This window comes from Anguilla anguilla, chromosome 4 (genome assembly GCF_013347855.1).
Source record: "Anguilla anguilla isolate fAngAng1 chromosome 4, fAngAng1.pri, whole genome shotgun sequence".
Classification (NCBI taxonomy): domain Eukaryota; kingdom Metazoa; phylum Chordata; class Actinopteri; order Anguilliformes; family Anguillidae; genus Anguilla; species Anguilla anguilla.
The window spans coordinates 52,302,259-52,315,955 of record NC_049204.1 but is presented as its reverse complement, the minus strand read 5'-3'; the positions used below and the strand labels follow the sequence as shown (position 1 = coordinate 52,315,955).

The 13,697-nt window shown below is 41.5% G+C and overlaps 1 protein-coding gene across 2 annotated transcripts in view; it reads right to left on the bottom strand.

Annotated features, from left to right (window-relative positions):
* The window catches only part of sema5a (sema domain, seven thrombospondin repeats (type 1 and type 1-like), transmembrane domain (TM) and short cytoplasmic domain, (semaphorin) 5A), a 102,422-nt gene that overhangs the window by 22,472 nt on the left and 66,253 nt on the right, over positions 1-13,697 (bottom strand). For both annotated transcript variants that reach the window (XR_004764694.1, XM_035412435.1), the window contains exons 11-15: positions 11,548-11,755; positions 10,043-10,160; positions 6,361-6,542; positions 5,764-5,907; positions 833-980 (exon numbers count right to left, since the gene is read on the bottom strand). Coding sequence is in view for 1 of the 2 variants with exons in the window: in XM_035412435.1 (XP_035268326.1) it covers positions 833-980; positions 5,764-5,907; positions 6,361-6,542; positions 10,043-10,160; positions 11,548-11,755 (800 nt within the window). In the remaining variant the exon portion in view is untranslated. The remainder of the gene's footprint in view (positions 1-832; positions 981-5,763; positions 5,908-6,360; positions 6,543-10,042; positions 10,161-11,547; positions 11,756-13,697) is intronic.

Below are 13,697 nucleotides of genomic sequence, written 5' to 3'. Positions count from 1 at the left end.
GCCATTCCAAGGCTGTCCTAGGTATTTGTGAAATATTCCGGTGTGTGAAACACCGACTGCCCCGCAACACACCGGAAAGAGAGGCACGGCTCCTCGGCTGTTCCCGCTCTCCTTTAGGTGTCCCCATGCAGTGCCCTGTCACGGCCTGTCACTGCCATTGACTGAGGCCTGCCACGTGCTCCTATATTCTTTGTGATCAGAAAAGTGCTAATGAAGCAGACATTTACCAAAAGTGCTCGCTTCCATTGTTTTCAAGTTTTCATTTTGATGTGTTCCCCTCTGTGTGCACCCCCCCCCCCTTCCCCAACCTATGCACCCTCCTCCCCACCCAGGTCTTTCGCATCTGCTCCCATTTTGGAATGGTAAAGGATACCGTGGTCATGTGACTCATTTTTAATTTTGGAATGCTAATGACAGAGAGAGTGGAAATAGCATTAAAATAACAAGCAGCACCACCTCCCTTGTAATCCAAGCTGAGGTCCGCATGGCTGTAGTGTTTTCCCTGTCTTTTCCTCATTCCACAGAGGGACCACTGTTATTTTTTCACAGCTAGTATTTTCAGAAACCAAAAGAAAAATACGAGTGCACAATATTTTTTCAATTTTTTTTTCCAGGGCGCTTTTATGATCCGGGACTATGAATAGCTACAGCTATTGACTGCAACTTTTCATAGTCCAGGAAATGTCTAATTAATATAGTGGGCGATATAAATACTGCAGAGTCGGACTTGATCTCTGGAGTAAAGTTCAGGGTGCTATTTTGGCCCGGCACCACCGCGTCCAGCCGCAGGGGTTGGCCATGACCCGTGTCACAGTTCGAGGAGAGGACCTACCAGGCTGCAGCCGGGGCACTCGTTCCCGTTCTCGCAAGTCCGGCGGCGGGTCTGGAGGCCGCCCCCACAGGGCACTGTGCAGCGTTCCCATGGAGACCAGCTTGACCAGTACACGTGCGGCGGACAGGGAAGGTGCTCATTGCAGTATCTGTGAGGAGAAGGAAATGCAGGGTTTTCACGGAAGGTCTTGTATACTCTCACATGAGTGTGTGTGTGTGTGTGTGTGTGTGTGTGTGTGACCCCATTCCTCACATAAAGCACATTACAATCTTCATTCCCCTAGTACATGTCAAATACTACATGGGATAACTAAGTACAGCTTAACCATGTAATTCTAAATTCTAACATTTCTTAGAATGTCAGCATTTCCATCAGGGAAATAAATCAGCTGTTGAGATCTGTACTTTACTCTGAACAGGCCGCCGGAAAGCATCTCTACGTAAAAACATGACTTAGGCCAAATGGCCCCAATTAAGGTGTCTTAATAAAACAGCGGTGGTCATTATTTTCCTGAATACCTGTTACAATCTGGGGCCCTGGTGATACTCTAATGGAGCACAGCCCTTTAATGAGAACGTGTTAAACCGAGCTCTCTGTTTAACAGAAGGCTACTGACAAACCTTTCTGAGCATGTGCCATAATGCCACTCTCTGCTCAGTCTACTGTACCTGCATCAGCAGCCACATGACGGTGTTCAGTACAGCGTGACAGAGGGGGCTGTGCGGGGGAGGCTGACACAGAGTTCTCTGCACTTGTGCCATTTCACTTTACAGTAAATCAGCGGTCGCCTAGAAACAGACCGCAATCCCCTAACTCTAATTAAAAATGGAGCGTAATGAAGCTGTAAAGAGTTCATCATAATTGACCCATGAGTTTTGGTTCTATGAAACAGAATAGCTTGAAAAGATTACAGTTACTGATACAGCAAAGCAAGACTAACAAGAGAACAGATTAAAACCAGCGACTAGAGCCTCTTAAATCAATGAGCTGGCCCTTAAATAAATAGAACATCTGATAGTGGTAAAAAGTTGTTTCTTATTTCATCCATAGCATATTACTCCTATTAGAATTCTATGCTTGCACGTGTGCAGCAGCATCGTCATTAGCCATGTTCTTTCTATTATTCCTTTTCATTTTCATTTCAAGGGCTGCAAAGCATTAGTTCATGAGGCAGATATGCTAAAGAGAACCTTGGCTGGGATCCAATCAACATTTGTCCTTTAGTCCAATCAATGTTTGTCCTTTTGTCCAATCAATATCAGCTCACCACGAAATGCATTGTTTCTTCATGAATGCAGTTTGTTTAGCCTTTTCTTTAAAAAAGCGACACTAAGTTGGTATTAAGAACAACTGTTGATTAAATCCAAGCCTTTGTTTACTCATGAATGACGTGTATAAGTTTAATTTCAGAATCACTGCTCATTTGGCATTAACAAAAACCGTAAAATGGTACTTAAATGGAAAGTTTAATATATTATCAGAGCTTCAGATGGCCACAACAGGAACAACATAAGCCTATAAAACAAATTACTTCCTTTAAATGAGTGCAATTTACATCAAAAAGCTTTTTGATCCTAACTCACGCTAAAAAATAAGGACTGTTACAGGGACCATCTAATCATCTAAGCACAGACAGCTGTAAACCTTGTTTATGTATACACATGTATGATAACCCATAAAACCAACCAATTGGCCTTTAATGATATTTATGAGCAGGAATATCAAAATGAAATGACGTCTGCTGTCTCCATATATGTTCATACACTCCCAGGGACTAATAAATGGCACCGGAGACAGATTTAATATCTTAATAGTAATTTAATTTCAAAAGAAACTGACGCATTCGGTTAATTTGTGAGAACTTGTCCAAATGTTTAACGTCAAGACTCTTTTTCCGAGCAAAAGAAAAAAAGTATTTTACACTCAGTATTTAAGGACAAAAGGCTTTTCTCTTAATGACTGTCACAAAATAAAGACTCCCTATAAAGTCAATTTACTCGCTCACGTTTTATTGCATTCCTCTTCAACGACTCCACATTAAATTTTGAGCGCTGTTGAAAGCTGTGAGGTGGGAGGAGAAGTAAATAACCCACATCCCTGTAGAGGTGTCATCCATCAGTTCCATCATGGGTGCCATACAGTGCACAATAAGATCCTGCTAAAATCTTACCCTCTGCTCATTAAAATATGCAAATGATTTCATTCATTGAAATTCCAACTGCCAGCGCAAATACTAGAAAAAACTGTGGCATATGTCAAATGCTATAATCAAAAATAAAAAGCTTGAGAGTGGAAAAAAAGAATGCATACTTTTATGCCCTACAATGAACCAAAAAATGAAAACATGAACCTCTCTCTTGCAAGCTTCAGCCAAATGTAGTCCCTCACAGTATTTCAACCGTTATGACAACATTAGCTTTTCCTTAAAATCGCTCCCGGCACTGAAAGCTATTGGAAACAAATGTGTAGAGTGCGTTTGGCTCTGTGGTTGGGTGAGAGCTGCTTGCATGCTGTGGACTCTGAGAGACCCTGACTGGGACTGGGGGCTTCAGCCCCAAGGGTATCACAAAATCTGGTCTCCCTAACAAAGAACGTGCCTTTGTCTGGCCGCCAGTGGAGCCGCATGCTAAGGCTTCCGCTACGGCTGCAACCGCTGCCATCTGGTACTGGAGCAGCAGGAAAAGGGGCCTCTGTTTTTTGGGGACAGAACTGCGTAAGCGTGCAACTCCTGTGCACGCGAGCTGAATGGCGTCCAAAAAATTTTTTTTCTGTGTGTGTGTGCGATGCGAAGCCAGAGTCCAGTTTTGACAATAAGTACTTTTGAAACCAACCAGCCTGTTTCCTTTTGCAGCAAAGTCAGGGGAAGAAAATGCATAAAAAAGAAAAGGGAATGTACTTTTGACCGACTGCTCCTAAGGGAAATTGACTAAGCATCTTTCCTCCATGAATGCAGCTGTCCTTAGATGTGATGAATCCAGACACCCCTGCAAACTCCAGGTATGCTTTCACAGTTATTATCCACCACTGGGAAACTCAAGGTATCTTATTAACGGACACAGCAGTGTGAAAACTACACATTTGCTGGCAAAGTGCCAACGCGAGCTTCCACCTGACTGGCTTCAGTGCTTTTTGTGGTTATTCCTGGCTCATACTTAAGACACATTGGGCCATTGGGTTCTGGGGATTCGACAATGGCTCAACTTCTTTGACAGAAAACTCTGTCTTTTATAATGAGGAAATAAATCTGTTATAAATGGTAAAATGGAAATCCTGTTCCATCAAGGCTCTGTGCATTTGTGTCTATGGAAACCCTTGTGATGGGATGAACATATAAAAAATGAGAAAGCCTATTCCACCCTGCTCTCTCCTAAGGAAACTGCTGGTATTCTATGGAACTTCAGCAGGGTGGCAAATTCATCTGGAACAGTGCAGTGGTAGAAATAGAAACACTAGAATGATTGTCCACATTTAAAAATGAACACTTCAAGGTCATATTCAAGGTCAGAATCAAGTCATAAGAGTCTGACCAAATTAAAATGTGATAGCATGTCGACAAGGGACATTGCTGTGCCTCAATGTGGTAGTTAGCTATGACCTTTAATTTTAGACTACCTCCATATGAAATCTGTATGATTTACTTTATAATATGCATGATTGTTACAGTAAATGTCCCCAAAAAATGTTAATGTTAAACTTTACATCTGAGAATGCGGCCTTCTAATTACACCACATTATTACTTTTCAGATGAAAGGGTGTATTTATATTGGACCAGATTGTAACAAACTACATTGGAAAAGTCAAGCTCATTCATAATTATAAATAATACAATGTCTACAAGCCATACTCTTTAAAACATCATGAAATACAAACATACAGGTCTATTCCAGCACAATCAAAAACAAGACAATGGTAATCTGGCAGAGACTTAAATGCTAAACAAAATGTCAACATTAAATGCAGGACTGTTTTATGCATTATTTTGAATGTCAGACCTCTGTACTTTGAGAATCAATGACTACTCAATGTGTAAAAATGCTGAACAGGGATGAAGTCCATATATACCTGCAAAGAATCACTCATGACCATAGCGTATGCACGCTTTTTATGAATAAATGAAACATTGAATTTATATCACGCTTTTACAAGATGCTCAAAGGGCTTTACGTTGATACAGCCTCTCATACCACCAATGTGTATCACTCACCTAGGTGATGTACAGCAGCCATTTTGCACCAGAACGCTCACCGCACATTCGCAAAGGTGGAGATCAATTTTTAGCAAATTAAATCATAGGATGATTAGGAGGCAGGTTGATAGAGCCAGATTGGGAATTTAGCCAGGACACCAGGACACCAGGGAACCCCCTACTCTGTGTCATGGGGTCTTTATTGATCACAGTGAGTCAGGACCTCGATTTAACGTCTTATCTGAAAGATGGCATCTGCTACAGCACAGTGTCCCCTTCACTGCACTGGGGCATTGGGGTTTTATTTGACCAGAGGGAAGACTGCCCCCAGCTGGCCCACCAACACCACTTCCAGCAGCAGCTTAGTTTCTCCAGGTGGTCTTCCATCCAAGGACAAACCAAGCCCACACTTGCTTAGCTTCAGCCATTCAGCAGGATCAGTATGCCTGCCGGCTTCATAATCTCAATTTTCACAAATAGAAGTCTGTGGGTTACTAAGAAACTGCAAAAATTATTTTGAGCTCCTTATTTCAGAAATAACAATGCCTCCACACATCATAAAAACTGTGTTGGTATATACAGATCACACAAATGAGACATCCTGGCATCACCACCATTTCCTTTAACTGGGTGCCAGTGATTCTAACTGAAATAACGTATGAAATGGCACTGCCTTTATGAGTGTGTTCAATAGCAGGCCCTTGAATGTGGCATGACCACACTCGGGCAGTGACTGGAGCGTACCTCTCCTCGCGGTTCTGGCCCACGCACACTCTGCCCCCGTGGCGGGGGGTGGGGTTGCTGCAGGAGCGCTGTCGGACCTGGAACCCGATGCCGCAGCTGGTGCTGCAGGGCGACCAGGATGTCCAGGGTGTCCAGGCGCCATTTCTGAAGACAACAACATGCTCTCATAAACCCATAATCACACAGGGCATCAAGCTCCCACAGCTGCTAATTGACTTCTTAGAATTACAGGGAACTTTGTGACATTTCTGTATTATTTAAAAATGCTGCATTAAAATTGCACTGCTAATATAAGATTGCGAATTCATTTTTAATTCATGATTTTCCATGAATTTGTAATTAACACATTTATTATGAATTAATAATGAACTAATGTATAACAGTATAACTTGAAATTACATTTTCATTTTACATTTTAAATGAAATATGTTTACAAATGTTTATGCAATAAAACGAAGGTAATAGTAACCATATGAGGCTTCCAATAGCTTGATAGCTCAAAACTACAGTAGAGTACACAATAAACAAACAGAACATTCATATAATTCCAAGCTCTTGAACACTCATAGGCATGAATTCAGTACTACTGCAGGGTACCTGGAGCAGTTGGTAACTTCCACGCTGGGGCCCTGGCACGGCTGCCCACCGCACTGGGGGTTGGGGCTGTCGCAAGCCCGGGTCCTGCACAGGCAGGAGCCCATGCTGCCTGCATCGCTGTGACCGCACGGCTTCCAGCCCGACCACGCCCCGAACCTCCCGTTCACCGTCACGTTCCTCGTCTGTTCAAAAAAGGGGAAAACAATGTAGTCAATGGCAAGGCTTGGCAACAATGTTACCAATTTAAGTACGTCTGGTATGTTTAAGTAGGTTTGATTATGTATAGTCTACAAAAGTATAGAGCACAATCCTTAAAGTGAAGGATCATTTATTAAAAATCATCCCATTTTTTAAGGTATTACATGAAATGTTAAATGTGTAATAATTCCTTTTTGCAAAAAAATCTCCATTTCAACCAGACAGGGAAATTTAAACCTTTGGCACTGAATCAAACTTCACCTGTGTAACACACGCCTCATTGATCACAGTGGGTCTCAAACAGGCGGCCCACATAATCAAGCTTACAGTAAAATACTCTCTTTCCAGCCTTAGATATTTTATCTTTTTGAAATATTTCAGTAATGCAGACAAAATTCTCTTTTAATGTAATTCATTACGCATGCAGTATAATGGGACTAGTGACACCCTGAGGAGAATTCCACGCTATTGCAGTGCCCCAAACATAGCATAAAAATAGGAGTTCCAGAACAATGAACTTAGAAGACATTATTCTCTTCCAAAGAAAACCAAGACTCATAGTGGAACAGAATTTAAACTAAACGAATGATGCCATGGGAATAGATATCACAGAGAAGTGGCTTTCCTTCCACAAGGACAGTGTGATCACACTCCTGTACAAGAGAGAATTCATGTTTGCACTGGGGGACCAAACATCCTTTTAATTGCATCGAGCCAAATGCATCAAGGTTGTTATTCAGAAGGATTAAATGCAAAGTGATCCCACATGATATGTTTCAGCCCATTCCACAGGTAATTAATTTACCACAATACTATACTGCATGTGCTGTACAATAATGCTCAGCCACATTGTTTGCTTCTTCATCATATTCTTCTTCAGGTGTTATTGGAATGGTGTGCTTTCTTTAAAAATATCCACACAATTCCCACCGCTTTGGTAAAAGCTACACCTGCCACATGGGAAAAACACTTCTGTTTTGTTAACTACATTTGTGTGAAAGCACATTTTCACAGGAGAGTTGCTGGAAAATTCTGAGCGCGGACATTGAAGAGGTCTTAAAGGCGTAATATTGCCTGCTGTCAACACTTTCATCCGACTAAATAAGTGTCACACTTAAAAAAAAAGAGTGTATTGTTGGTGTATTGTTCAGAAAAAAAAAACATGACAAATACATTTTTCAATAGGGGAATTTATCCCACCACTTTCATTCATAACCAGTCTGCCATGTGGGCCTGTGCACATCTCTTTAAAATTATAAAAGGTGGTTGAAAAACTGTGTATGCTTACCGAAGTAGAAACCATAGCACATTGTTACTGTATCTACTGTTTAAGTTTCAACAGAACATTTTTCCTCATTTAGAAACACAATGAAATGGTATACATATGCTTATCTTACCCATTTATCATTGGCATAGTTATTTTAAGAAAACTACAGTGTTTCTCAAAGTGATGCTTTTTTTTTTGCTGGATTCATGGAGTAAAAATGTGCATTTCTCATTCTAGTTTTATACATCACAGGTTTCCTCGGCTCATTTCTGGACTGGAGATGCTTTGCAAATGAATGCATTCATAACCATTCATATTTAAAATGACTAATAAAACTGACACAGACTATTTTCTCTGCCAATTCTACAAGTGCCTGACAGTGAAAATACATCATCCAAACAAAACGGTGTCAGTCTTCATGCTTAAAACTCTCCACACAGCCAAGAGTGGAAGCCAATAGACAGATCCATTCCAAATGGCTTTATGTCAGGGTGTCCAATCAGGTCTGTTAGCGCTGGGCTATAACAAAAATCCTGCACCAATCTCGGCCCTTTTTGGATAAGACTGGACACCCCAGCTTGTCTGTGCTACTCTATCGACTCAAACCTAAATATATTTACATAGCAGTAGCGGCTGGGGATGTATTGAACATTTGCATAGAAGCATATAAATACATCCTTTTCTTGCTTGCACCTTACAGATGCATAGTATTGTACAGTACAATATGCCGGAATGATTATATTTCCTCTATGAAAAAATGTTATGCATGACATGTACTGTAGAATGACCTCCTCTGTTCTTGTGACAGGCAATACAATCAATTTGTTTGAAAATGCAGCAGAACGGAGAACTTGTCTAACTTGAAGACATGAGGCACTGGCACATAAGGCACTGGTTCTGTGTGACACATAAATGGACCCTGAGAAGAGGTTCCATGCCAGGATCTTTGTACAAACTGCTCTTTGAGGGAAATTTAAAGTCTACTTCCGGATTGAAAGAGAGGGACATGCGGGGCGAGAGCCTCACACCTCATTAGAAAGTTCAAACAGCCCGAATCACTTCTGAGTACAATAGTGTTCTGACAACACTGTTGGTCAACACGGACATTCTGACTCGCTGCAGTCAAAATTGGTTTCATCCAGTGACTCAGAAACATTTGGTCTGTGAACATGGCCTTTGACAAAAACCCCCCCAAAAAAACAGTCACTCAGAGTTTGCACATTCTTTGTTTCAACCTATCTGCAACCTGCTAGAAGGTTGAAGATATCCTCATTTCCTAAAATCCCAATTTCTCTGTAGCCCCCTTGGTCCTTACAGCTATACACTTTCCTCTATGGTAGCGGTTTATCATATGATTCTAATAATCACTTTCATGAATAAACCAGTTCAGTGTTCCTTCCCAGTTCAGAGAGTTTCAGGGGTTTAAAAACATGCTGGGTTGAAGTCCCCCAGACCTGCGTTTGTGGCATAATCAAAGACAGGTATTATTATTAGCTGTTGGTCATTAATTGTTTTCCCTCGACTGTAGCTGTCTGAATACATTCAGGCCTGGATTAGTGTTAGTGGTTTTCATGACAAGCTCATTGATCAACAAAATTAACTTGCCAAACTGTGTTTGCAGAGATAAAAAATGAACTCTAGCACCCATTTGTAAACCAACGTTAAGGGCACTAAGGGCACAGGTTGATTGAATGCCTGAACACATACTGAGTGAATGCCCAAACACATTCAGAATGCCAAAGGCAGAGGGATAAAGCAGTTCTAAAGTAGATTTCTGCAGACCTTTCTACAGTGCGGTGTCAATATTATGCCATCTCGTAGTGAGTGGCCATGTCTCTAATAAGGAGAAAAATCATGTAAAACAACATAGAAACACAGCTTTTTTAAACTAAATGAACATCCATCAAACCAGGCTATTTTTTTAGTGAGGTCCTTTCAATATCTGTTTTCAAAATGTCGCCCTTCCTGCTACAAAGTCTCCAATATTGCCATTGCTCATGTTGAGTTACTACACCTGTTAAAATCTGGATTTACTAGACTTTTTCATGCACATGACTTTCAGACTGAACATATAGGGGTGATAAAGGTACACACAACATATTCCACAAATTAAAAAAAACAGCAATGACAATTCGAAGAGCAGCAGAGGTAGCATGCTGTACAGTACTGAATGCCCAACCAGACCGGTCATTATCTTGGTGCGCGTGGGGAACTCACCGGACATTCTGTGATGCTCTGTTCCCATTGGCTCATGCTGAGGCTCTCCTCAAGTGTGGTGCACTTCTTCAGCACTAGGTCCCAGCCACAGTAGGGGTCCCTAGCTCCCACACAGGCCCTGCCAAAACCAACAAGCGCTGAAATTACTGAGGACGACAAGTCACCTTCAGTAATACCACGTAGAGGCCGAAACTAACGCTCGACTAACGCTATTCAACACTAGACATTTAACATAACTGTCTAATTAAGAACATCCCCCTGTCTTACAAACATCTATCTTGTAGCCATTAATTTCTCCCAAGTAAGCATAATTCTCCTCTACTGTAATGCAAATAAGCCAACTCTGGCACAACTGAAAGACAAAAAATGAAAAGACTCGAGCCGATGGCAGATGATAATGGCACTGCTGTCTTCACAACAGTGGGACATCGAGAAAGAAAGCAATTTTTCTCAGACCCTTCTGGGAAGCCTTTATTGTACCCAGAAGAGAACCATTACACTTGAACTGCTCAGATAAAAGGAGTGACAAATATTACATGACGAGGCTTCACATGGTGCATAGATGATTTGGGAGAATCTGGGATAAAAAAAAGTAATCTCACAAGAGAAAAACCATGGGATCTGGTAACTAGCAGGCTGGTGACAATGGCACGGGTGTAACATTTGGGGAGGGTTAAAGGAATCCTTTTTTAAAAACAATTTCCACACTGCAAGTGCCTTTGTATTTGATATCTGTGTGAGTGCTTGACCCAACCCTTCCCCAATCCCCCCCACCCCTCCCCCAGACATCATCTGACTACATGTATTCTGCAGTCAGCTAATAAAACTAAATTCAGCCTGTATTTTACAAGCTCAGCAATTCTCGTTTATATGCAATCAGAGAGCGTTGTCCTTTATCGATGAGCAAAGAGAGAGTGGAGAAAGCTTTTTATTGTTTAGCTCCAGGGGCATACAGTAAATAAACTTTGTTTAAACTGGGATGAGCCCACTTTGCTATGTGGCTGCAGCGTAAAGCCATTCCTCACAACTGCCCGCAACAAAATTCCTCCAAGATGCAGATATATAAAACTGATAAACCGTTTAATTGTCGGAAGGTAACCTTGAAAGAGCCCATTCATTCCACTTTGCTTATTGAAATGTGCCATTTGTTTAACCTACAGTCAGTTATTTAGTCAGGCATGTCTATCTCTGACAAAAATCATTGCTCTGCCTTATTTTGGGTTTAGGTACAAAGAATGTGTACACAAACCTTTCCTGCAATGGAAAATCAGCTACCAAACAAATATTTTGAAAATTGGTTCAGCTATGGCAGCTTATTGTAGATAAAGGTATGCAAGCTATGATAAAGGTAGATGAAGATATGAATTCCAGTCATGAAGTTATATCCAGCAGAATATCAAAATTAAACTGGGATGAAAAGAGAAATGACAGGTAAACAATAATAAATCTAAAAAAGCTTAAAAAAAAAGGCAGAAACGCGGGGGGGGTGGGGGTTATGTACTCACTCGCGTGTTTTATGGAAGTTGCAGCGCATGAGCGGGATCTTGATCACCTGGTCCCTGACACCTACGAACAGCACACTGCGACTGTGCTGAATAAGCAGGCTCCTGATTGGCTGCCTCTTCCTGGGGGGGAAGAGCTCGATTTCGTCCAGCAGGCAGCTACCGGCCGACTGGTTCAATGGGGACAGCACTTTCCTGATGGTCCCGTAATCTGTGAAGGAAAGAGGATCTCTGATCGGACGTTGTGATTAAAGCAGGCCCCGATGTCGGGAGGCACAGCTGTCTGGAAGAGTGAGGATCTCCAGACAGATCAGACAGTCCCTCACTTCCCAAAGCAGGCTGAACCACTGATCTGCCACAGACCATTCAATACACAAACCTACCTCTAAAGCTAATCTATTCCAGATAAAAAAAGATTGCTTCCCGATGGACAGGGTATTTATTTACTTGTCACATTCAAAGAGTTCTAGAACTTCTAAAACAAAGAGAATAATGCCTGTCTGACTGCAGTGCCCTTGTGTCTTCGGATACAAAGCCTTGTAAGAGGCTTGGGGAAAAATAACACAGCTTAGACAATGGATTCAATCAACATTTGTCCAAAACTTTGGTTTAGAAACAAATTCAAGTGTTATGTTTTCCAGTACAAACGACTTCAGTGATTTGTAAGCCTGAAAAACGGTGAAAAGAAGAAAGTGCAGCAACACAGGCATTTAATTATAGTCAACATTAAGGACAAATGCTGACTTAACTCAGGACATTCATTACTGAATTCCAACAAAGGCTTTGAAAGTTACACTGGCTAAGAGCAGCAAGCAGCAAAATCAGATCAATGGGAATGAATTTAGCTGCAAAATATTTGAGTTACATTTCTGTCAATACATTATTTAATTATAGTTTAGATACAATTGAAAGTGTCATGTTTATTATTCCCAGTAGCCAGGGTACATTTTAATGCCTGTGTTGGTTGCTAAGAACCTTTAAATGTTAACCACTGCCACTGCATTCAGCTTTAGAGAAATGGACCGGAACAACAGACCTGAGATAAACTGGAGTCCTGTCCGGCAGTACTCTTCTGTGTCTAGCAGTTTAAGACCACAGACGCTGAGGTAAGGCTTGGCCCCGTCAGTGCCTGTGAGGCACTGACAGGTTCAAGGGTACTGACAAAAATTCCATCAAATGCTTTAAATAAGCAGTATAAATCTGAGCACTAATTGCTTCCACTCAGCTTTGTCGGCTAACAAACTTTAATGACCTAGGCAACGCTTAATGGGTCTTTTACTAGGGTCTAGTTAGCACCCTGGAATCTGCCACAAATGTTTGCAATTATAAGGCACATTGATTATATGGCTGGACACACAATGAGAACATTGTTATTTCAGCATGGCTGACAATTTCAGGCCACTGATCCGAAACAGGTGTCTTGGCCCAAAATAATATTGCGACACACAGACGGACCTAGTTGGCATGAGAACGACATGCTGCACGAAGCGTTACCTTTAATTTTCCATACTGCCGCTGTTGTGCCTTGCAGGATAGATGTAATATACTTTCGGCCAGAGATCATCAACTCTGGCCCTCAAATTCAAATACAGGCCTGGTTTTCTTTTCTCCCGGGTAATTAGTGCTACTGATTGGCCAGACTGCTTTCACACCTGACTCCCAGGCAAAGGGAGAGTGGAAAACCAGCAGGTCTCGGCCCTTGAGGACCGTGAGTTGCTGATCCCTGCTTTAGGCCCTCATGGTTTATAACCTCTCCCTGAACTCCATACTGCTTCCTATTTTTCACTATGGGCTTTTTAAACTGTGCAATTAACGGAACTTTAAAAAAAAAATTGAGTTGAGTGTCATAGTTTTTACCATTTTGGAGGATTTAAGAAAAAAAAGAGCTACCAAGTACCCCATGCATGTGGTCAGCACATGTCCCTTTGTTGAGTTTACGGTCATGTCAGCGATATGAACCTTTGAAGTTTCACTTCCGGCCTGTATATTAATGTCTTTGTTAGGCCTCCTGGGCAATCTTTTCCACATTTAAGAAATGTACATGCACCAGATTTTATCCCATTTTTATCAAAATGCTATTTGTATGAGATCAAGAAACACTCTGCTGATCAGCACAACACGTACTGCTGACCCAAAAATCTGAACCACTGAAC